The 24,761-nt window shown below is 61.0% G+C and overlaps 1 protein-coding gene across 3 annotated transcripts in view; it reads right to left on the bottom strand.

Moving 5' to 3' along the window:
* Nucleotides 1–4,855: 4,855 nt before the first annotated feature.
* Nucleotides 4,856–24,761, bottom strand: part of CACNB1 (calcium voltage-gated channel auxiliary subunit beta 1) — a 28,300-nt gene continuing 8,394 nt past the window's right edge. The window contains exons 1-13 of one of the 3 annotated variants that reach the window (XM_044999372.1): nt 23,812–24,480; nt 18,755–18,874; nt 16,622–16,744; nt 16,274–16,410; nt 15,404–15,480; nt 12,850–12,869; nt 12,354–12,434; nt 11,763–11,821; nt 11,147–11,256; nt 9,109–9,260; nt 8,032–8,127; nt 7,448–7,633; nt 4,856–5,657 (exon numbers count right to left, since the gene is read on the bottom strand). In XM_044999372.1, coding sequence (XP_044855307.1) covers nt 5,187–5,657; nt 7,448–7,633; nt 8,032–8,127; nt 9,109–9,260; nt 11,147–11,256; nt 11,763–11,821; nt 12,354–12,434; nt 12,850–12,869; nt 15,404–15,480; nt 16,274–16,410; nt 16,622–16,744; nt 18,755–18,874; nt 23,812–23,847 — 1,668 coding nt within the window. In that variant the 5' untranslated portion in view covers nt 23,848–24,480 and the 3' untranslated portion in view covers nt 4,856–5,186. Of the gene's footprint in view, nt 5,658–6,915; nt 7,634–8,031; nt 8,128–9,108; nt 9,261–11,146; nt 11,257–11,762; nt 11,822–12,353; nt 12,435–12,849; nt 12,870–14,396; nt 14,555–15,403; nt 15,481–16,273; nt 16,411–16,621; nt 16,745–18,754; nt 18,875–23,811; nt 24,481–24,761 lie in introns of those variants that run through there. The other 2 variants (XM_044999371.1, XM_044999373.1) reach the window with 2 other exon arrangements.

Below are 24,761 nucleotides of genomic sequence, written 5' to 3'. Positions count from 1 at the left end.
ATCTTGTAGTGAGAAAAATCCCTCCATGTCACATCTGAGAACAGGCTGATGACAGTGTAGAAAACGCTGGCTGGGCAGAAACACGATTTGCTCCACTCCGCGGGGAGGAAGGGGTTTGTGCGGTCGGAGCGGTGTTGCAATACAGGAACCTGGTGAATCGTTCACCTACTCGGTGTTGTAATGGCTGCAGATTTCCTTTGCGCTATTGCGGGCAGCTCTGTAGTGGTCCGGAAACACCCCTTTGTCCCGTGCATCTAATGCACCAAGGTTAAAGGGACGAGATCCTCAGAGCTATTTAGGTGCCTCGTTTCCAATTATTCCCATGGGAGTTAGGTGCCTAAATACCTCTGAGGAGCTAGGCCAGGGTCACTTCTTTGCAAGATGAGGCTTTTGACATAAGTGGCTGCATTGGGGCCTGCTCTTTAATCTCTGCCTAATCATCTAACGGCGATTGCTTGATCATGATCCAGCAGCACCTCCCCAGGGAGAAGATTTCTTATGGTAGAGCCCCTTTAATCTAGCAGGCGAAGGTGTAAGAGCCATTGGCTGGCTGCTGAAGGAAGGGACAATCATAGTGTTAAAGACAAATTCAAGCTGGAAATGAGGTGGAAATGTTTAGCATTGAGGAGAACCGGCCATGGGGTCATGGTAGATTGTCCATAACACGGAATCTTTAAATCAAGGGTGGATGTCTCACTCCAGCGGTACCATAAACGACTGGGCCGGATGTAGGAATCACGGGGTGAAGTGCTCCGGCCTCTCATGCAGGAAGTCAGATTAGATTATTCCTTACGTCTCTTAAACTAATCTGTCTAAAGTACTTCCACAGCAGCCAGTATTGTGATATCCAGGAACTATTTACACTGGAAAGATGGGCCTCTCCCATCTAGGAGACCCCGTGGGTTGCCCCTCCTGCCCCCCCAATAAGCACCCAGAACTTTGACTCCTCCTCCAACCTGTCTTGGCTCTTACAAAATTAACTTGGATGTCTTGAGAGAAAAATCTCTTGCTTGAGATTTCTGTGGAGGAATTACTAATCCACATTGGCTAGTTTAAAGGTGCCATGCTGTCAGTGGATGCTGCAAGGGGTCCTCAGTAGCCAATGGGGGCTGGACAGGAAGATGGTATTTAGTCAGCAAGCTGTTTGGAGGCAGGAATCTTATAATAGTAAATCTGGGGCACGGGCAGTGGTCGTCAAATGAGGCTCCCTAGCAGTCGTAGCAGGACAGCATGGCAATAGCGCCTTGCACCTGGATAGCACTTGCATCAGTAGGCCTTCAACTGCTTTCCAACACTGGTCAGGATCATTAGGCTCATTTTACAGACGGGGAAACTGAGGCCCAGAGCAGTGACGTGACTTGCCCAAGGTCACTCAGCAGGCCACTGGCAGAGCTGAGGCTAGAACCCGGGTCTGCTGAGTCCAGTGCAGCGCGCTGTTCAATTTCCAAAGTGTGGCGAAGTTTAACGAATGCTTCAGGAGCCCAAGTAGGCTGAAAAACAGCCCCGACCATCTCTCTGAAGCACCGCGCCGCCTTTCAGATGAGATGTATACCCGAGATTGTGATCGCGTGCAATGATTTAAAGATCCCCTGGCGTTCTTTCCAGTGTCCTCGTGCATAGACAGCACAGCACACCCCAGAGGCAGCTGCATTTCAGCAGCGAAGGACGTAGACACTGTTTGCAACTGGAAGAGCCCAGGGCCGCGTAAACTGCAGGTAGCCTGGTTTGAAGTGTTGTGGCCCATGCCAGCCGGCAGGTGGCAGTGACACACCACTAACCTAAGTTAACCCTCACCTCCCCAGAGAGAGTACACATTGGCCAATGCTCCCAGGGGCTCACAAAACTTAACCATGCGCCCCCCCACACACTGTAGTGCTCTGGCTGGGCAAGACCCTTTCCTTAAGCAACAGTGGGACACACCCACACACAGGCACCAGAAGTATCATCTCGTGCCTCCTGACGTAGGCTGCAAAGGCCCAGAGCCTCAAAACCTTCACTTCCTGGCTGCTTGAGAACCTCTAAGGCTCTGGGCCAATGTCAAACGCAGAAGGGTTGAGTATAGAACCCAGGAGTCCCGAGTCCCACTCCCCTATGCTCATCATTAGATCATAGGGCCCTCCCAGTGGGAGAAGTAGAACCCAGGAGCCCTGATTCCCTATGCCTGAAAAGGACGCCAGTGGGGCTGAACAAAAGCTATTAAAACATTTGATCACTTATCCCCAAAAAGCTCGGGACTGGCCAGAATTGCAGATTCCCAGTCACTTCCCTGCAGAACCACCAAGGGCCAGTGTGAGTTGCACGTAACAAGAGCGCAGGCTGATTTTACAAACTCTGTAATGGGGCTGGGTCTTTGGAGCTTTCACAGCAGCAGTATCAAATTATACAACAGGGGATGGAGGAGACAATTGGAGTGTGTCTGATCTGTCACATATAAGAAAAAAAAACAATCTAAAATGGACTAAACTGTAGAGGTAGCCAACTGATAAGGGTGGAAGGGGAGTCATCTGGCATTAAACTCAAACACATGGCTCTAATGTTCTTCCCACACACCCCATCACAGCAGCATCATTCGAGGTCTCAATGAAATATTTATTACAAAGAATCAAGCGAATGGGATGTTACCCCCTCCCCGAATGAACAATAATAAATAAATAAAATACGCTTTTAAAATAGTTTGTTAAATGACATAAATACAGGACAGGTCATTGCTTTTAAGTGGCTTTGCTCACATTTGGGCTGTGTACATTTCACAGACACCTCCCCGCCACCCTCTACTGGGTTCAATAGTGTATCATAGGCCCCATACTGCCAAAGGAGATTCTCCTGCGGTTCAAATGGTAGAGGCCTGTGTGCTGAGTCCTAGGCCTGCTACCACCATGAAGCTATGAGCAGTGGCACGGAGAGCCATGAAGTGCAGTATCTACAATACATTGATGTGGCTAGAGCTTGCGGATTTCATAGCGCTTAGTGGAGGTTTGTTATCCCCCCGTTTACAGAAAGGGGAAACTGAGGCACATAAAAGGAGTGTGGCCTGACAAAATGGCAGAGCTAAGTGTGGACCTGAGGCACCCCAGGTCCCTGTCCTAACCACTAGGCAGCACTGCAGGAATCAGACAGCTGCCAATCAACCTCAAGAGGCCACCAAAACCAGCACAAACAGGGTTTACAGCGAATGCCAGATGTGGGTCTGGTCTAAGGCAGTGCCTCCCAGGGCTCCCCTGGTGAAGCTTCCAGTGATACCCCAATGGGGGGGGGGGTTGCCCCCACCCCCTACAGACTCTAAGAGCAAAGCTTCACATTCCCTTCAGGTGGAACATGGGTGGGCTGGATCCACAGCCGCCGTGCAGGGCAGGGAGGCTGGCGCCCACGTGATCTGGGGGGCGTCCGATGGGCAGAGCGCCAGGGGAACTCACATCCAAGAGGCGCTATGCAGAACCAGGCCCTGCCCATGTCCCAGCTGGTGCGTGGCAGTGGGGGGGACAGACACGTGCTCACACACACACACACACACAGACGCACCATGGCCGGACAAGACAGGACTGGACACACATCAGACAGCCACAGGGACGCAAGACACGGCACAGGACAGGGGAGGGGCGCTGGGCAGCCATGGCCGTTTCATGTCAGCCCAGGTTTTGGCACCGGGTCAGGGGAGGGGGGAAGCAGCGCTGCCCAGAAAGTCAGAGGTCTGGGCTGGATCCATCCAGCTCCCTTTCACCCCACCCTCCTCTCAGCCTCCACCATCCCAGGCAGTGGGGTGGGGGGAGAAGGGGGTGGAACAGAGCCCCAGTGGGGAGGGCAGGGAAGGGCCTGGGCCTTTGGGTAGGAGCCTGCTGGGGAGCTGCAGGCTCTGGCCAGGCTAAAAATACCCCAGAAGTGAAGGGCCCCAACAGGCAGGGCCATGAGCCCTGGTTCCCACCCCAGAAGTGGGCGCAAGAGAACAGGGCAGGCCAGAGCTGAGCCTCGAGAAGCTGTTAACACCTCCCCTCCCAAGCCAGCTGGAAGACACCACCCCCTCCAGCCCTTCCCCGCTTTGGGGAGCATTACAGCCCAGGGGCCGCCTGGCTCTCAGAAATCCGGGGCTCAACCCACCACACAGCACTCACATGCGGGGAATGCCGCCCGGCTCAGCAGGCAGGGTGGACGCATTCAGCACAGCCACCCCGCGTCGGGTCCCTTACGGGGCACAGGCCCCGGTGCACACCCCACACGCATGCATCGCCCCCTCCCCCATCCGCTCTGTCTTGGCAGGCGAAATCGAGCTGCGGGAGCTGCAGGCTGGGCCTGGATGGAGCCGTGTGGTCAAGGGGCTGGGTTGTTGTAGGCACTGGACCGCAGAGGAGATTCCTTGGCACTGAGCGGGGACCCCGGTTCTCTCCAGCAATCGGAGGCGCCGGCTGTCCCACTCCCCTGGCAGCTGGATCATTGAGAGCACCATGGAAATACAATGGGATTGGGGGGGGTGAGTGGGGATCAGAATCAGGGCAGGGAGCGAGGAGGAGGTGGCTGCTTCAAGGCAGCCCCAGGACTGATCGGTTACATACCAGGGTTGAGCATGCTTTCCTCCCTGGGCTGAGGGGGAGGAGGTGCCCTAGCCTTGGGGCATGGTGCCCCATGCCACACGTCTGCATGTGAGGGGGGGAGCAAGCTGGGGCCCAGTCGGGTCAGCTTTGGGGACAGGGAAAGAATCATAGACTACTAGGGTTGGAAGGGACCTCAGGTCGTCATCTAGTCCAACCCCCTGCTCAAGGCAGGGCCAATCCCCAGACAGATTTTTACCCCAGTTCCCTAAATAGCCCCCTCAAGGGCTGAACTCACGACCCTGGGTTGAGCAGGCCAATGCTCAAACCACTGAGCTATCCCCCTCCCCCTGGGTCCCCTGAGGGGTTTAAGGTGGGAGTGAATCTTCACTATCTTATGGGAGATGAGTGGGGAGCACCACTGGCAGAGGGGCCCCCCTGGCACTGCTGGCAAGGGATCCCCATGGAGGGGGGAGAGCATCATACAATCTCAGGCCAACCCTGCTAGGGGGCACGAACCAAACCAGCCTCACAGGGGAGTGCTATGCTCAGAGGCTCCTTGAGGAGAGAGATTCCCCCCCCCAGTAGATAATGCCCCATCCCAGGGGCCCCTAGCTGACCGAAGCCCCACCCCCTGGGGCCCCTGGCAGCCAGGTACCCCATCCCCTAGCGGATGTAAACGTCCCGCCCCCAACCCTCCAGGTCGTTCTTGTTCCGGCTCATGGCCTCCTCCTCATTGGGGCAGTAGCGGTCGCGCCCTTTGCTCCGGCCCCGCAGCTGCCGGTTGTGGTTCTGGTGGTCGGGCTCGGCCTCGTCCCACGACCCCTGGCGCTGGTGGAGATGGTGGCGGCCCAGGCCCCGGGGGTAGGCGCCGGGGGTGCCGCCGCGGGGCTCGGGCTCCTCGTAGGGGTCCGTCTCCATGTCCATGCAGGAGTCGCCCGGCTCGGTGTAGGCAGAGTCACGGCTGCCCTGGGTCTCCGAGTCGAAGGTGTCCTGGCGGGACAGGCCGCGGTTGGCCAGGCGAGCGTGCTGCTGGCCTGGCCGCCCCTGGCCGCGGTTGACCAGCTCCCCCGAGTAGTCGTGCAGGCTGGCGCGCTCCCCCTCACGCGTCTGCTCCCCATGCACTAGGTAGGGTCCCTGGTTAGGAGAAGCAGCGACAAACCATGCGAACGGGAGAAGACAAGGCAGAGTTAGTCTGCCCACCAGGGGGCGACAATGGCAGATCAGTACCGGTTAATACACACGTCAATCCTCAAGACAGCGAGAGCAGCCTCTGGCCTGCTGAGCCCTGGCCCCCAGTCCCAGTCTGGGCCACAAGGGAGATGAAAGTATGGGGTCTCAGCCCAGCCCCTGGGGAGGTTATACCTGTAATGCTGAGTGTGTGGGATGGTTTGCAAAGGTGGAGTTCAGGGCTGGGATGCAAGGGCTGAGGGTCAGGACTGAGAGGCAACAGCAGAGCTGTTTGGGGGGGAGGCCCTGGACTGGAATAGTGGGGGTGGGGGGCTGTGGGCGGGATTGAGGGGCGCTGGTGGGGCAGGAATGAGGGGCACTGGCAGGGCGGTGTATGGGGAGCCCTGGACTGGCATAGTGAGGGGCTGTGCGATTGAGGGGCGCTGGCGGAGCGTGAATGAGAGAAGCAGGCCTGGCTCCCGCCAGCCCGAATGAGGAGCAGGCCATGAGCCACAGCTCTTCACTTTCCAACGAGCATTACAGACACCACGACACAAACATGCCCTCACCGCCCCCCACCCCACACACCAGGGCTGGGCACGACTGGGGGCAGGTTGCCAGGCAGCTGGAGAATCTCCATTTGCACTTATGGGGTGGTGCCCAGGGGGAACCAGCCACTCACTAAGGCAGCAGTCGGGAGCAGACAGAGGAGCCAGGCAGGCCGGATCCCAAGGGACGGGCACAGACGTGGTGTGTCGGGGTGCCCTTAACAGAGGCCTGTGAGCTCAGTGCTCTCGGAGACCAGGGGCGGCAGACTGCAGGCAGGAGCTGGGATGCCTGGGGGTGGGAGACTTCAGGGGACAGCACGAGGGGAGGAGATGGGAGGAGCCCAGCTTCCTAGCCAGGGTGAGGAAACTGCCAGACGCTTCCTTGCTAATGGCTCCCATCTACACTAGCGGGGAAGGCCTTGCGACAAGCCATTGGCCGAGAGGATGCCTGGCACCGCACGACAGCCGTGCCAGGGTTTCTGGCTCAGGTCTGGCTGCGCTAGTGCTGCCCTCTGATGTGGAAAGGGAGTCACCCCCCTGCCCCAGCACTCCCCCATCCTGCACTGCTGAGCCTCGTGTTCCGAAATCACCCAGCGGCCTTTGCTCCCACTCCGGGAACGGTGCTTTGGGAATCCCAGAATGCACTGCGCCGAAGGCAGAGCCCAGCAGGGCCACGGGTCCCGCGTTAGAGGGGTGACGGGACGGAGCCCCATGCAAACAGGATCCTGAGCTAGAGTCGGCTGACGGGGGCGACCTCGCTCTCCAGAGCAGGCTTTTATGCAGAAGCCTGGGGGGCAGACGGGGTGGGGGAGGCTGATGGCAGCATGGCACTTCCTGGGCAAAGCCCAGCTCCCTGTGATGCAGCTACAGTGCTTGGGCATTACAGGGGGCGCAGATCCCTCCATGTTCCGCCCCAGTTCATGAGCCTTAGAACAATGCTGGGCAGGCGGAGGGAACCCCTCCACCCGCAGAGAACACGGGGCAGTGGGACGTGGGGGCAGCAGCAGAGGTGGTGGTGGGGGGGAATCAGCCAGGGTTTCCCATGAAGATTTCTTCCTTCATGTTCATTGAAGGCGCCATCTCCTCCTCCTCCTCTTAAAGCTACAGCGCGTGCTCCTCCACCCTGGGCGGGGCGCTCAGCCCCTGCTCCAGGCTGCCCTTCCCGCCCCAGAAGCCCAGGTTGCGCTTGAGGGAGGTGAGCACCTGTACCTGGAGGTTGGAGACGGGGGCGGGGCTGGCGGCCAGGGCGGCGGTCGCCATGGTGCGGTTCAGGAGGGGATTGGGCGGGTTGCTGCTGGGCGGGTGCGTGGCCTTCCAATAGGCTTCCAGGTACTCAGCCAGGTGCTCGCAGGCGTCTTCCAGTTGGTTCTCGTCCAGGATGATGTCAAACATTTCCTGCAATGAGAGAGGGGCGTGAGGTGGCCCAGCTGGGGGTGTGGGGAGGGGCCTTGGCCAAGCTGGGGCAGTGGGGAAGGGCAGGGCAAAGCAGGGTACTTGGTCAAGCTAGCAGTGAGAGGCCGTGGGGGCAGGTAGTGGGGATACAGGCTGATCAGGGCAGGCTGTGGGATGGATATTCATTGGCTGGGGGGCAGGGACTTGGCCCAGGCTGCGAGTATGGGGCAGTGGGGCGTGGCAGGTATTCTGCCGAGCTGGAGGTGTGGGGCAGCGGTGTGGCAAGCAGAGGGTGTGGGGTGGGACAGGCGGTGGGGTGGGTACTCACTGGCTGAGCTGGGGGCGTGGGGCAGTTGTGTGGCAGGGAGAACGGGGGGGTAGGGAGTGGGGCAGGCACTCACCGGAGGGCACTGGGCCAGCTTGTCCGATGCCACCATCTGCACGTTCAGGTGCTTGGCCTGGGACTTCCCCCGGGACTTGACAAGCCTCTGGAGCACCTGCAGGGGGAGGGGGCAGGAGGTGAGCGCAGGTGAAGGGATCTGGAGTTCCCAGGGCATCCCCCGCCCTCTGTTCCTCTCCAGTCCCGAGGAGAGGGGCTGGGCATGGGGGGCTGACTCAAGGCAAATGAGGTATCGTTGCTGCTCGGCCCAGAGCTCAGACAGGAAAGCAACTCTGTCCCTTTAAGATGCTGGGTTCCCTAACCCCCAGCTCTGCTGATGCCCCTCAATCTCGAGCTACAGCCCCCTGCCAGCCCAGCCCTGGGCCTCTCTTAAGCAAACACTACTGTGTTGAATGTTAGAGGACAAGGCTGAGACCCTACAACTCACTGCACTTGTGATCTAACCCTCCCCCCACCTTGCTCTGACCAGGGGCAAACCAAAATCCAGATCCCATGTGCCCGGACCCTGGGGACATTTGAATCCGGGATGAGCGTCTTGAGCTTGTCCTCAATCCTGAGGTCTCGTATCAGGTTGGGTGTGGGACGGACCCCCAGGCCGGGGGTGGGGGGACACAGCTGCCCAGGCTGACTTTGGCCCCACACACGGAGCAGGGTCCCCACACACATCAGCCCTACACATGGAGCAGCTGATTGTAGCACCAGCCACTCTGAGCACGGGGGCATCGGTGGGGCACCGATCTTGTTCTGCTCCCCCCAACCCATGGCGCCTGTTGTGACCCTGCGGCCACGGGGCGGTAGAAAGGGATTATACATCGGCCCCGGCCATGCCGCGGGGTTAGGCAGCATGGCAAGGAGCTGTCTGGACTGGTCCCCAAGAGATTTACGGTTACATACCCAGACCGCACCCACGGCCCCTGCGGAGCGCATACCCCAACCATGCGCCCCGGGGGAAAGGTCTGTGGGGCATCCCTCGTCTCTAGTACCCACTGGGTTCCCGGCATGGGAGGATCTGGGCAGCGAGTCCCCAGGCTGCAACACAAGAGCTGGGTCACCCCCCTGCGGGGGGGAACGCACCCACCTTGGGGGAGGTGATCTTGATGTAGACGATGATGGGGGCCAGCGAAGTCTTGGCCAGCTGGGCCGGGTGGTTGATGGTGTCGGCGTCCAGGGCCACAAGCTGAAGTGTCCGGGCCAGCTCGAAAATCCGCTCGATCTCGCTCTGCACCTCAGCTGTCGGAGCAGAGAGACAGTGAGAGACTGTGGGGAGGGGATGGAGTGGGGGGGGGGGCAGGGGCAGAAAAACTGTGGGAGACTGTGGGGAGGGGATGGAGTGGGGGGGGCAGAGAGACCGTGAGAGATGGGGGACAAGGATCAGGTGGGGGGCCAGGAGTAGGGGGGCAGAGCCTGGGTAGGGGTTGGGGGGAAGTGGCCAGGTGGGGAGGATCCTGGCACAGAATGTTGTAAGTGAGGGAGCTGTCAGAAGGGATAGCAACAGGGGAAGCGAGGTGAGAAAGGGGGAGATATGGAGGGTCTATGTGGGGGAACAGCCACCGGGAGGTGCCAGACACTGGGGTCTCTGCATTCCAAAGGCAGTGCCCCACCCCACCCCCCAGACACACACGAGACACATGGGTGGGAGGGATGTGTCTCCTGGGTCCCCAACGTCGGGTACCTTCATGCCGTGCTGCACACTGGGCAGTGGGATCGCTCCGCGGAGCCCATGCCTGGCATGTGCCCAATGTGTAACGCTGCCCGGGCTGGACGTACAGCCAGTATGGACTAGAGATCATCCAGCACCAAGCCACGAGGTGGGGCAGGGTCTGGAGCTGGGGGCACGGTAGGGTGGGGGAAGAGCGACCCACACACCCCTTTCGCCTAGCAGGGGACAAAGCAAAACCCAGACCCCCATGTGCCTGGACCCTGGGATGAGCGTCCTGAGCTCATCTTCAATCCCGAGGCCTCATATCAGGCCGGGTGTGGGGACAGACCCCTGAGGAGGGGCCTCCTGCCCTGGCTGACTCCGGCCCCACACACGGACCAACTCATTGTAGCTCCGAGCCAGGGGGCATCGGCGGGGCAGCGATCTTGCTCTGCCGCCCCCCTCGTGGCCCCTGCTGGAGTGACCCTGCGTCCGTATGGCGGTAGGAGCAGGGGGTAACAGATCGGCTCCCAGCACACATAGGCCGGCTGTGGATCCCAGAGGGTTAGGCAGCACGGTAGGGAGTGGTCTGGACAGGTCTCCGAGAGGTTAAAGGTTACATACCCAGGACATCTGTACCAGGAGCAGGGGAGGAAGGAAGCAGCGCGGAGGGAAGGGGGGGGGGAGGAAAGAAAAAAGGGGAGGGAAAGAAGGAGTGAATTGAACTGATCATCCCAGGAGTCAGTGCGTTAGGCCCCGCCCAGCCCAGCGGGGTCAGCATCCGCAGCTCACGCGAGCCCTGTTAGTCACCCCACTACGCGACAGCACCAGTGCCCAGGAGACCGGAAACACGCCCCGGCCCTGCTGAATGGGAGTCATCAAGGCACGTCACAACCCAGCATGCACTGTAGAGGGGGGCCTGCTTGGTGTGGCCAAGCATCCCAGCATGCACTGGGGGGGCCCTGCTTGGTGTGGCCAAGCATCCCAGCATGCATTGGGGGGGGCCCTGCTTGGTGTGGCCAAGCATCCCAGCATGCACTGGGGGGGGCCCTGCTTGGTGTGGCCAAGCATCCCAGCATGCCTCGGGGCATGAGCAGCACCACAGGGCCTCTCTTTCCATCTAGCACAAGCAGGCGAGGCAGGGAGCCCTGCCCAGGAGCAGGCGAGGCAGGGAGCATGGGCCAGGAGAGCCCCTCCAGACAGGGCGAGGGGAAGAGATGCCCTGGGGCACGGTGGGCATTCCGGGGCCATCCGGGGGTGAGGGAGGGGAGGATGCAGGAAGCTGGAGCAGCTCCCAGTGGATACAGATCCAAGCCAGGCTTGAAAGGGTTCAACCTCCGAACCAGGCCGTCGGTCTAAGTGAGAGTCAGCCAAAAACCAAAACAGGCCCGGGGTAACCAAGCGGGGCCGGGGTGTGGGAAAGGGTTAAATCCACAGCTCCCCTCCGCCCTTAACCCCCCCCACACCATGGTCTCACCCAGGCTGGAGCGGGTGCTGGAGCGCTCGATGATGGTGTGTTTGCTGGGGTTGTTCAACACGGAGCGCTTGGCCAGGGAGATATCGGCCGTCACCCGTGTGATGGAGATTCTGAGAGGGACAGAGAGAGGAAGAGAGCATAAAGGGGGAGGGGGTGCCTGCCCCACCAGGCCAGAAAACAGGACCCCAAAGGAGCCCTGGGGGCAGAAGTCAGGGTGTGAACCCTGGCACCTTGAGGACAGGATCCCCACAGGGGGAACAACCCCATCTGGGCTGCTCATTGCTGCCCACCCAGCAAGGGGGCGCAAGGTGGGAGCGCCGGACTCCTGGGTTCTTGTGCTTACAGAGTGCTTGGAGATCCTCCGACGAAGAGGGCTGGGGATGGGACGGGAGATAGTCTAGCTCAGACAGAGTGTCCTGCGTTAAGCTGGAGCGAGAGCGTGCGGCCGACACGCTGGGATCTCTCTCTGTCGGACCCTACGGAGCCTATCACTGTGGGTTAACTCCCGGAAACCGGGATTTTGAGTAAAACACCATTTCCCTAGTGCCCAAAAAGGGCCATGGGAGGGGGTTGGGGGAGGGAGGGTTGGCAGCATCTATCTGAGGAGTCCCCGCACCTGCCATCGAAGCGATGCTTCAGGAAATCGAAGAGGGCTTTCTGCATCATGTCTGTCACCTGGGGAGAGAGGGTGACGCTGGAGTCAGACACCTGGGGGGCGGGAGGGAAGGGGAGTCGGGATTCACTGCATCAAGGTGTGTGCGCATGGGGGTGGAGGGGGGTTAGAAAAAGAGAGAGCAATGGACATGGGAGGGGTGGGCAGTGATTTCAGAGGTCAGATGCCACTGGCTCTCCCTGGCACAGGCCCTCACGCTTGGTCACTGGAGAGAGCCCTCCCTGATACTATCAGTGCGGAGAGGGAGATAGAGCAGACGGTTCCCGGAGATGGAGAGAGGAGGGTGCGGGCAGATGCAGAGGTGGAGTGGGGCAAGATTGGAGGGGGGAGTCGGTGAGATGGGAGGGGGGAGGGAAGAGGGAATGGCCGAGTGGATGGATGGATGGACAGACAGATGGGGATGGGTGAAACAGGGTGAATGAGATCAAGGGTCACCTGCTCCCCAGGAAGCTGCTGAACATTCCACCTTCCCAGCCTGCCCCCCAGCAGCACAAGTCTCTGCCCCCCCGCCCTGTGCACTCGCCCCGGGCTCACCTCGTACCCCTTCAAGGATGGCCCCACAAGAATGATCGGCCGCATGGAGGGCACCACGTCATACGGCGGCACATGCTCCGCCTGCCGGGAGAGGACAAAAGACAAGGTGTGACATGTGCCTGGGGGGTCCTCAGAGCAGGGGGCCCAACCCCCATGGGGGCACTAGAAAACCCAAGTGCCCTGCAGGGTAGGGGAAAAGCTGGCACCTTCTTGGGCTCAGGCTACCCAGCTCATGCTGATGCCCCCTTGGCTTGGGGGCTGGGTGGCTATGCTGGGCGGTTCTGCCTTTCTGCCATCATGGCCCAGCACGGGTGGTGGCACTGGGTGTCGGGAGAGGGGAGCTGGTAGCATGGGAACACCCATGCTGTTGGCTCTGGTACACTGACACGGCCCATCACCGCTGGCAGAGGAGACGCCGGGTGGGGAAGGATCATTATGGGGGCCCGGGCCCGCCCCCACCCTTTACAGGCAGGTCAAGGAAAGCCCTTTTACTCACCGATTTCTGCTTCTGCTTGGCTATGTCCAGTGATCACCATTAATGGGGCAGGGAGGGGGCAGGCGAGAGAAGATAAACAAGGCATGCGTGTTATTGACAGGTCATGCCAGCAGACACGCAGTGCCAGCGGGCAGGTTTCTGTAGCCGGCGGTGTGTGGGAAATGGGGACAGGCAGGGGAGGGGGCTCTGGAACCTGGCTCAGACTGCAAGAAGGAATCGGGGGTGGGGGGGGCAGGATCTAAGGGAGGGAGTGTGACCACATGGAGGGGATGGCTTGGCTCCCACAGGTGCCCGCCAGGTGCTACGCAGCTCCCCCCTGCACTGGCCCTGTATCCACACACCCTGGCACCGCAAACACCCTCCCCCCTTGGCAGCAGCAATGCCCTCCTCCCTTGCACCCTTGGCTCACAGGCCCTTGCCCGCAGGCTGCCCCCCTTGCACTACACTGAATCCCACCACCCCCCAACTGATCCCCAGCTCTGTGGATCACTGGGGACCCCTGGGTGATGCAGCCCCTGCCCGTGTACTCTAGTGCACCCCCCGGACTGCTCAGCAAGCAGCATCCCAGCAACCTCCAGGCCACAGGGGCCCAACGGGAGCCGCCCCCCCTACCATCTAAGACAATGCCACTCCCATGTTTCCTGGGGGGGGGGGGGCAGGGAGGGGGAGTGTGCACTGGAATGTACCACTCCCATGTATACATGGGGGGCACAGCATTGGCACATTCCATGCTTGGAGAACCGCTAGAACATCCCACTCGCAACTTTCGGGGGGGGGCAGCAGTGGCACTGGAACATTCCATTCCCATGCTTGGAGAACCACTAGAATGTTCCACTCCCAAATTTCACAGGGGAGGCCACCACTGGAACATTCCATTCCCATGCTTTACATGGAGGGGTGGGGGACAGTGCTTCAGACTTCACATGGTGTGAGGAGCTGCCAGAATGTTCCACTCCATGTTTCATGGGGGAGGAGCAGTGCTGGGACATTCCACTCCCCATGCTTTAAGCTGGGGGCATCGGAACGACTGGAATGTTCCACTCCCGTGTTTCACAGGGGCAAGGCAGCGCTGGACCGCTCCATTCCCATGCTTCATGTGGGGAGGGTGTCAACTGGTAGAAATGCTCTTAACTCATAGGCCATGTGTGTGATCACTGGAACATACCATTCCCATGCCTCATGTGCACATCTGGGGGGGGGGGGCAGATGGGGGGCACCCCCGATGGCTGCCCCCTTCCAGGCCATGCTGGAGATGGGGTTTCCTGGTGTGATGGGGAACACACCCAAAACAGCCTGCAAAGGGGACATCCAGCCCCGGTTTTAGGTCCCCTGGTGCCTGTGAGATGACGCTCTTACCCCATAGTGTGCCCCACCGCGGCTGAACGACAATGGGACCACGTCCAAACCATGGCCCTTTCTGCCCCCCAATCCAAAGCTCCCCAACCAGGTCAGCGAGCCCCACACACAGGGTGAGTCACGGGTATTAGCAGCAGGCGTGAGTGAGGGTGCGGCAGGTGGATGCAGAGCCCCACTCTGGGCTCCTTTACCTTCTTAAAGAAGGGGATGCGCTTGACGTTGGAGGGGGACGTGGTGACACTGCTGACGCTAGCCTTAGGGGAACGGGGGTTCTCCAGGCCCTCGGCCTCCTCCAGCTCTAAGTCAAGAGCGTCTAGGTCATAAGCTAAATTAGTCATGTCCAGAGTACCTGAGGGGCGCAGAATGGGGGAAAGGGAGAAAAAGAAAAAGAAAGAAAGAAAGAAGGGAGGGAAGAAAAAGTAAAACAGAAATAAAAAGAAACAGCTGAAAAGAACAAAAGAATGAAAAAAATGTACCAAAGGGAGGAGGAAAAAATGATTCAGCGAACGAAAGAGAAAAATGAAAGGAGGGGGAAAAAACCTGATGCTTCCCTGCAGACAACGTAGAGGGGATCAGAGTGGGGGGCAGAACCATCAGGTACCCGACCTGCGAGGGCGAAAGGGCAGCTGGTAGCAGGTTTCCTCTGCATGCCATGGAGGTGGGCATAAGTGGGCATGTCCGGGGGATGTCTGTGCTCCGGTGGGCAGACCTGGAGCATTCCCTGTGTATACGTCCTTCTGCCTGTGCCCAGCTGTTCATCCACACATGTGCGTGACTCTCCATGTGCGTGCCAGCATGTATGGTGAGCCCCACACGCTCAGCCCAGTGCGAGAGCTCATCAGCCCGGCTGCCCATGTGTGGGACACCCTGGGCACAGCCATGTGCTCCCCCGCCAGTGTATGCGCCTGTGTCTCAGCCCTGGCCTGCGTTTGCAGGGGGCACGGAGATTCCAGGAGCTGCAGTAGGATTGCTGAGAAGAAAGCTGGGCACTTCCAGGCCGGCATCCTTGTCTCTCTGCCACTGGGGGAAAGGGGGGGAAGAGACCTGGGGGGAAGAGACCTGGCATCTCAGCCCTTTGTTATCGCCAAGGCCACAGCCAGAATCAGCCCCTCTCCATCAGTCTCTCTTAGCGGTGCAGTGAACTTTGCCAGCTGGGGACTGTCCGCTGTCAAAGAGCAAAGGGAGGGGGTGGTCTTACCACTGGCAGGTGGGGTGGGTCTGCGGGTCCCCGTCACCACATCTCCCAGGCTGGAGCTGGAGTTGTCCCCGGATTTGCTGCGTGGGGCAGAAAGGGAAGGAGCAGTAAAGTGCCTGGAGAGAGGGAATTTCCTGTGGGGGGAGAAGCTGGGGTGGAGGGCAGGGGGGACCAGTCTGGGAAGCAACAGAGGGCCCTACCACAGCAAATCCTGTGCAAGGGGGAATTGCCCTCCATGTCCAGATTCTGAGAGAGACTTACATCTGGAACCGCAGCACGAGGACAATGCCATGTGCCCATCTAGCCTGATATCTCCTAGACCCCTCCCCCAGCTGGGATCAGACCACTGGGGCCAGAGTCCAGAGCTCTCCCACTCGCCCATTGATGTACCAGATCAGATCAAGGGCCCATCTAGCCAGCTATTCTCCCTACTGTGCCAGTTCAAACCAATGAGTCCACCTATTCCTGCACGTTCTTCCTGACCCCTTCCCAGCCGGCGCTCGGGTTCTGCCCTGAAGCTTGGGGATGGAAGGCCCTTTGCATCCTCAGCTGGTGTCACTGCTGATCCTGGAGCTGGTTCTCCCCTGCCTGGCTCCTTGTGCAGGAGTTTACCACTGAGCAAAGGGAATGATGACCCAAGGTGCGCAGTAATGAGCCCACTGAAAGGGCACGTTGATCCTCCTTCCACTCCCAGTCTCTCACTGGAGTGGATTTGCTCAGATGGCTACAGCTGGGCCTGCCTCAGTTACCCATAACCCACTGCTCTCAATCCCCAGGGGGGCCTTCCCCTCTGGTGCCCAGGGCTCCAGGCTGCATGCGGATGCGGCCAAGAGCCGCGATTCCCCCTCTCTCCTCTCCGCCCGGCTGCTCCACCTTGAGCTCAGGCGGTTTTGCCTCATCTTCTGCTCCTGCAGCATCCTCATGTTCTCCAGCTTGACGGGGCTGGGGATGAACCCCACCTCGCAGCCCTCCTTCACCAGGCGCCCGATCCACCAGTCGTTGTTGTATTTCTGCAGCACGGAGAGAAGAGGGGCCTGAGACAAGGTGCCGAGCCCCCTCCCCCGCCGCCGAGCCCATCCCCCCCTGCACCGAGCCTGTCCCATCAATGCCATGCTGGGCCCGTGTCCTCTCCATGCCAAACCTATGCCCATCAACACAGTGCCAAGCTCCAGTCCCCCCGCCGCTGCAGTCCCCAGAGCCTCAGCCCGGCCCGGCCCCTACCTCTTTGATATGCAGGAAGTCCTTGGGTTCGAAGGAGATGGCCATGCCCTGGACCGGCACGTCATCATTGGGGGACGGGTTGTAGCCCACGTTTGTCCTCACGGCAAATGCCACCGGCTTGGTCTGTTCAGGAGATGGGTTAGCGGGGGGGAGAAGAAGGGGGGAGAGAGACGCTGGAGGGGCCCGGAGCCCCCAGACAGAAGGTTGCGTTGCTCTGGCATTTCAGAGAACGCCGTTACCTAGCAGCTGCAGAGACCAGCCAGGAAGGGAGTTAGCAATCCAGGGCCAAATTCTCACCCCTGATCCAGGAACATGCAGCAGCCCCGGCCAACTTTCTCTCCTCCCCTCCCACCATAGGAACCAAGGAGAAGGGGTCCCTCCCCCAAGGAACGGAGTGGACCCCCACCCCAAGAGCTGGGGGGGTTTTGGTCACAACGGCTGCCTCAAAAGAGGACCTGAGCGACCGAGCTGACCCACCTACAGAGGGGCCTGCCAGCGCCAGGGGAGATGGGGAAACCCTGCCTGGTTGGGTGATAAACAGAGGCCTTTGCTCTGCCGATCTGGTACCTAGAGTCTTACAGGGCCCTGGCCTTGTCCCCGGCCCCATGGAGCCCTGGTTCTGCTCACGCACAGAGCTGCGCTAATGGGCTGGCCCTGCCTGGGAGAGGGGCTGGCACGTCTCCTAATGGACATTACACCTCAGCTGCCAGCAGCAGAGCGAGGGGGTGCTGCGGCTGCACGGCCTGCAAACCCACTGCACCGGGAGGGCGGGGAGAGACAGGGGCCTCATTAGCTAATGGCAGCCGGACCGTGCAGCCAGCAAGCGCTGCCTGGAGAGCAGGGGCTGGGGCAGGGCCGACAGCTCCCCTCTTCCCAGGGAGCTTGGCTGGGGGCAGGGGAGAGGTGTGCGCTCAGGCTGGGGAAGAGCATGGGGGCAGAGGTGAGCACCAAGGGGCCGCCCAGGCTCAGCCTGGGATGGAGAGTCCCAGCAGGCCCCTGGGAAGCCTGATGTTCATTGTACAGAGGGGAAACTGAGGCACGGGGAGGTGAGATGTGCCCAAGGTCAGGCAGGGAATAGAACCCTGGAGTCCTGACGCCCAAACACCAGTTGCTGTAACCACTAATCCACACTCCCCTCCCAGAGCGGTCAACTTCACAGCCCTGATTGTGCCAGCACCGGGAAGGCCTCAGGAAGTGATTTTGGTGCCTGGTGTCTTCCTGCTAGCTCAGACAGTGGGGTGACCCACAGGATAGTGGGGGCAGGCTGGGAAAGGGTCTGCCTAGCCCAGGGCCTCTGGCCAGAGGAAGAGAGTGTAACACCCCCCCACCCCCGTGTGGATATGGCTACAAGGGTGCACCCCCCTGTCCCCAACCTGTGGCAGGACGGCAGCAGCCCCTGGATGAGGTGGGGGGCCCTCCCCCCACTTGGCAGCCAGTGCTAGCTGGCAGCCAGCCCCGGGGGGGGGGCAGTAATGGAAGGGCTGGGATGCCGCCAGGCAGGGCAGCGCTAGCCCGCAGTCTCCTGGCACCAGCACTCTCCCGAGCCCAGCCCAGGTCAATGAGACGTTTCATCAAGATTAGCCAAATGAATTAGCTGATGGGGTCCCTGGACGGCGGGATTTATGGGCGGCGCTGGGTCCGGGGCCAGCGGCAGCGAGAACAGCTAGTACATTGGGTGAGGGGAGGGAGGGAACAGCCAGGGTTCCCTGGCACTCGGCTTCCCCTGCAGAGCGGGGCCCTCTGGAACTGGGTTGCGAGTCAGGGCACCGGCACAGCAATGCAACCTGCTCCGTCGCAGACGGGAAAGGGGCCTGGCCAGAAAGCTGGGGGCTCATCTCCTAGCACCAGGCAGCTTGGCGCTGGGGGCGGGGATGAGGCGCAGCTGGGGAGGAAGGAGTTGAACCAACCCCCCCCACGCTGGCTCAGCAGGTAGGAAGGCAAAGTGCCCGCCACAAGCTCCCGGACAGCCCGTGTTTCCCTGTGTGGGCCCCCAGTCCGATCAGCTCCCACCCTGTGGGCTGGATACCGACAGGGACCCTGGTCCCCGCAGCCTGCACAAGGGGATTCAGAGACAGAACCAGAGTGAAGGAACCTCCCCCTTCCCCGCCCCCGAGCACACGCCGTGGCACCTACCTTGGCCTTCTCCAGCTGCGCCAGGGCCTGGCGCTCGGCCTCCTTGCGCAGTGCCTCGCGATCCTCCTCCAGGGACACATCTGAATCCGAGGGGCGGCTGGTGTAGGAATCCGCAGAGCCCTGGGGGAGCAAGAACCCGCATCAGAAGGAGGTGGGCTTCACAGCCCCCCCTGTGGAGGGGGTATCCATGGCCACACAGCGGAGTGAGCCCATTTAGAGCGGCAGGAGATACCCAGGGGGATGCTGTCACCTCCCCATGCACTGATCACCCTGTGAAACCGCGGGGACAGCGGCCGGCCGGGCAGCCTGGAGTTGGGCCCAGCAGCCCGCCGTGCTAGAGTTCATTCATTATGCACCCGTCACCGTGGCCTCTGAGCACTTTAGAAACAAACCATTGCCCAGCACAGCCCGTCCCGGGCTGTAGCAACCCCCACCTCTGGCACACGGGGTAAAACTAGAGAGCTAGAGAGACAAGCCCCTAAGGGACCTTACGCCCCTGTGGGGCAGGAGGGTTTGTAGGACTCTGGGGCTCTGGAAGGGGAGCGGGGTCCCACATAGTGGCTGTAGTGCAGGAGTCAGGACCCCCAGGTTCCATTCCCGGTCCCGCCGCTGACTCTCTGTGCCTCGGTTGCCCCTAGCGTGGCGAGGGTTAAGCTGAGTGGCAGGGAACGAGGGTGCAGCTGTTCTCACCGCTCTGGGATGGAACGTGATAGCGGAGATGGGACAGGGCAGCGCCAGGCTGGGGGGTGGCATCAGACCCCATGAAAGCACCGGCACTGGCAAGAGAAACAGGGCCACAGGCTGGGAGTTGGGGGGGGCACCTAGAAACAGACAGTCTCCCTGGGGTAAGGGGCCTGGAAACCCACATCCTTAATGGAGCAGGGGCAGGAGAACCAACAAGGAGTGGGGTGGTGGGTGAGACCCAGGGGCCACCTGGAGCCAGGCTGGGACCGTTCTCTTGTTCCTAGACCCAAAGGGCTGAGTACTGCTGAGCTTTCCCCCGCTGAGCTGGGCCTGCCACATGGGGCAGGAGGAGAGGGGGCAAGGAATGAGGAGGGAGCTGGGCTGGGGTGAGGGATCCTAGCAAATCCCCTGCCACGTCCATGCTATTTCTGAGGCTCCCAGGAAGCCCTGATTGCAGCTTCCAAAGGGTCAATGCCCTGTGCTGGCCAGTGGGTGTCTGATCCAGTGGGGATAGGGTCCCTGGCCTGTCTCACATCCCCAGCATGAGCCGCCTACCCACAGGCTGAGACCTGCTAATGAAGCAAAGTGCTCTGCTCCCACCCGGCGCCTCAGCTTCCAGGGTCCCGATGCTGGTGGGGAAACTGAGGCCCCGAGCTTGGCAGTGAACTCAGGGGAGGGAGGAGGAGAAGAGTCCACATGGGGATGGGAGGCGTCTGTCCTTTGTGGGGGCAGGCACCTGCGTTCTGGTGGACCCTGACACACATCCCGCTGGGGATCAGTGCAGAGGAGACAGGACAGGCTCTCGGCCCTGACCGTGATGAATGGCACTTCCTAGTCACCGGAGAGCCCTGGCAGGGCAGTGAACGTGGGAGCAGGCGCCCAGAGAGAAGGCATCCCAGCTGCTGCCATGGGGCACTGGGCTCAGGGGCCGGGTTGGTTCAGGAAATTGGGGCATCCAAGGGGGGTTAACCGTGAAGCGCAGTTTAGAGAGGCCCCCTGCACTGTTCTCCTACCACCCCTCAATCCCGACCCTCAGCCGCCCCACTATGCCAATTCCTGCCCCCCAGCTCTGCCACGGCCCTGAATCCCGACCCAGCTCCCTGCGGAGCAGAGGCTGCTGATGACCCTGCATCACCAAAGGGGTTGGTATCGGGATCCTCGGGGAAGGGGAGGACTAGCAAACTCGTTTCCCTGACTGGCCCGGGGACTCTGTGTTCTCTTGGGGCGCCTCCCCTTTCAGTCCTGCCTTGGGGTTCCCAGACAGCTTCCAAGTCTCCGGGCCCCGGGGGCAGAGCTGGCAGCCCTCAGCCATGCAGCTGCCTCTGCTGGAGCCCCCGAAACATCCGTGCTAATTAGTCAGCTCTCAACCCACACAGCGAGTTCCTCTACCTCCCCGGCTGTGTCAGGAATGGGGGGAGCAGCACCCCCGGCTGGCAGCTCAGTGGGGATCGAGGAACCGACGGGGGTTCCCCTTTAATCACAGGCTCTGCACTCAGCTGCTCGGGATCTAAATTAAACCTGCTGCTTTCTCCAGAACCCCAATAACTGAACGACCCCGAAGGGCCGGGAGCTGAGGGCTGGGGGCTATTCTCAGGCCAACCAGAGGGGGCGCTGCAGAGCCCCCACAGAGCATTCCCGCCCCCCCCCCCCCCAACCGTGCCAGCCTCCTCTCAGGGCAGTTCCAGGTGCCCTTCGCTCCCAGCTGGGTTTAAACACACCAGCAGGTTTCACTCAGTCAAACACAGATGCATCCTCCGAGGAGCGCCCCCAGAGAGAGTCAATGTGGGGGGGGTGCCTGCTGAGGGGGCCAGCCTGTGCTGCGCGAGGATGGATGGATCTTTGCAAGCCTGGGCAAACATCAGTCAGGAGTGGAGATGATTTAGCTGGATCCGAGGGGACCACCTCCCCGCAGAGACATGCAAACCCTCCCCCGTCCCGATCTCCCCTTCTTGGCCCCCCAACTCTGGCCAGGCAGCCCTGGGGCAGGGCTAACCCAGACAGACGGGGTTCGAAGCCAAGGTTGCAGTGTACTCACCTCCTCTGAGTCGTCCAGCCAATACAGATACATCCTGCCGTGAGCGGGGGACGCACAGAAGAGGGGGGGAGCCCGGCTGGGAGGGGGCCCCACTCAGAGGGGCCGAGGGCTTTGGGAGTCGAGGCTAGCAGGCAAGGAGGGGAATCCACAACCCAGTTTTGCTGAGTATCAAGGGTTTCGGGAGCGGGAATCGGCGCCCCGGGGTGGGGTGGGTGGGAGGCCCTGGGGCTGATCTCTCAGAGGTACCATCTGCCCTGCCCCAGGGCTGGGAGAGTCAAGCTCATGAGGAACTGCTGCCCGGCTTCCCTACCTCCGACCGGACCGGAGACACAGGCAGGCAGGAGTTGGAAAGAGCCAGGAGCTGATGACGTGGGGCCGGGACGCGATTGGCTCAGCGACCGAGCAAGTGTCATATATGAGTGGAGCCGGCATGTGGCCCAGCTGGGTACGTGTGCGGGGGATCGCCGGCCCTTTAAGAACGAGGACACTGTTCTGAAGCCCTGCAAAGTGAAATGGGGGGTGCTTGGGGGGCTGGGAGGGACGCCTGCCCTGGGGGGAGGGGAACAACCCACCCAGCTGAGAGGGATTTCTGGGCACACGGGGTTTTAGCGAGCAGTTACTGTGCTGGGATGTGCCCCGGAGCAAAGGCACTGGATCGGGGGCCAGGGATGGCACCCAGCCCTGGCCGTGCCAGCAGGAGCTGTGCTTGGGGCTGCGCAGCCGTGGAGCACACGGAGCCAAGGCGAATGGGAATAGGGGGTGGGGGGTGAGAGGGAAGTGTCTGGATCCAGACTTCCCCAGCGGCCCGTATTTGCTTCTCCAGCCCCTCGACGCAGAGTATTCAAGCCCCTGCCGCATGCTAATGAACTCCAAGAGGTGGGTCAGGATCCAGTGGGGGAAACTGAGGCACAGCGCAGCACCACAGGGCCAGATTTCCAAGTGCGTAGCCCTATGGAAAATCCCACCCCATTGTGGGTGCTGCACCCTGAAAATTCAGGCCCAAGGTCCCGCAGAGATTCAGCGGCGGAGCCGGAATTCGAACACAGATCTCCTGAAGCCTAGACCACAACCCTGACCCCTACCCTTCCTTTCCCGGCTCTCAGCCCTCCAAGAATTTTCCCCTCTCCCCACTAATTCCTTTGTAAATGTGTAGCCAGCAAACAGTCTGTTGCGGATCTGCAACCAGAGCCCCCCCCACGGCTGCGTCCCTCAGAGATCACCAGAATTTCATGGGGGCAGGAGGGGTCACTGATACATTGACACAGCACAAGATTCCCAATGTGCTTCCCAAGCTCTCTATAAGCCGTGCCGCCCTCCGCCCCCCACCATGCAGCCACCTCGGAGTGGGACGAGGCAGCTGTTTAACAGCGCTCAGCAACGAACAGGCAACGGGGGAGTCTGAACCCCTGTGCGTGCGCAGGACCTAGGTTTTACAGCTCCAGACGCAGCCCCTTGAACAGCAGAGCGCCCCCTAGTGCCGAGCTGGAATACTGGGGTCAGCACTGATTCCAAGAGCAGGATGGCCCTTACTGAGCCCCCTCATCCCTCTCCCAGAGCACGGCACCCCCCCTAGTGCCACCCTGGGGCATTGGGGTCAGCACTGACCCAGAAGGGAGAGCGCCCCCTCTTCTCTCACTCTCAAGTTAACCATTGCGCAACCCACTGGGAGAAGGGACAACTCCAGCCTGCTCCCTACAACCAGGAATCCCCCCCCAGCGCTTCCCCATGCCATGTCGCGTCCTGCTCCTCCCACACCTGGAGCCTCAGCCCCCCACCTCCCAGAAGTATTGGGGGGGCGAACCCCCCCCAGATCCTTGGCTCCCTGTGCGGGGGGTGGGTGGTTCTCTGTACTGAGATCATGGATGGACAGGAATGTGGAAGGGAGGGAAGAGGGGCATCTGGGGGGAGAGTGGGGCAGAGAGGTTATGGGGAATTCTGGGTGGGAAAAAAGCAGGGGCTGCGGGGGCATGAGCTGCAGTAGAAGCAAGGTTCTTGGGGGGCTGGAAATGGAGCGAGGAGGAAGCAGGAGGTGGAAGGCTGGGGGGATGGCAGAAGCAGGGGGTGTAGGGGGGAAGGGGTTGTGGGGGGTGCAGGGTCTGGCACAACGTTCCACCAGCTGGGGGAACCCCTGCCAGCCCAGCTGGCCTTGGAACCGCTGTGGTTGGGGCTGGCTGGGAGTCCCCATACCCGGGGGTCCCAAGTGTTTGTGGGAGGGCACAAGGGAAGGGATGAAGGGCAGCGAGCCTGCCAGAGAGTGTCAGGGTGGGGGAGCAGCCAGGGGGACCCCAGCCCCCCAGAGAGAGAGAGCTGTCAAGGGGTGGGGTGGGGTGACGCTCACCAAGACGGGCCGGTGCTCTTTGCTGGGCGTCTCCATGCTGGCTGCGCCTGGGCGCAAGTGGGCAGCGGGGGTGGCTCTGCTGGGCTGCCGGGGCTCAGGTTTCACCAACAGTGCAACATTCGCAACCTGCCAGGGTATATTTAGCCCAGTGCAAGGGGCGGGCGAGCGAGGGGGGCTGGCCTGAGCCAAGGGTCAGCCTCAGGGATGGGCTCGGCGTGGGGTTTAGCCACCCTGGGCACACGTTCTCCGCTCACGGGAGATCTCAGGGGATCAGAAGGGGACTGAAAACAGCCAAGCACCCCCACCCCATCCGCTGGTGCCCCTCAGCCCCCTGCTATGCCAGGCCTCGCCGAGCTGTGCCGATGCCCCTCAATCCTGACCCACAGCCCTCCCCCTGCTACCCCAAAACTAGCCTGCTGGAGGGTCGGGGCACGCTGCATAGTCCCGTGGGTGCAGGCGCTCACTGCAGGAGGTGCGGGAGCACACGCAGGGCACACCTCTTGTGGGGGGGGGGGAAGCTGCCAAAGGGTCAAGACCCCTCCCGATCCCTGCAGACCCCCATCTGAGGCCGAGGCACTGAGCAGGGCTCTGGGGCTGCTTTCTGACCCAATTTCTGGGACAGGTTAAGGCTAAATGGGGTCTGTACCCCCCACATTTTGGGCCACCCCCAAAAAAATTCAGCAGCCCCTTCCTCCCAGCTCAGCCCTACCCCATCTCCCGCTCCCTGATCCTTGATCCCCTCAGCGGCGGGACCGGGCTGTCCTGGCTCCCCGACAATGGCCTGAACAGACCTCAGCCCCGAGGAAAAGCCAGGAGAGGGGAGAAGGTGGGTTTGCAGAGCACAGCTCTGTAAACCCTATTCACAGCCCAGGCCAGCAGAGGGCAGCACAGCTTCAGGTGCAACTGCCCGGTAGGCACATACACCCGCACACTTTGGGGGGGGGAGAGGG

The sequence above is a fragment of the Mauremys mutica genome, chromosome 25 (genome assembly GCF_020497125.1).
Source record: "Mauremys mutica isolate MM-2020 ecotype Southern chromosome 25, ASM2049712v1, whole genome shotgun sequence".
NCBI lineage: Eukaryota > Metazoa > Chordata > Testudines > Geoemydidae > Mauremys > Mauremys mutica.
The sequence above is the reverse complement of the archived record's forward strand: the minus strand, read 5'-3'. Positions and strand labels throughout refer to the sequence as shown.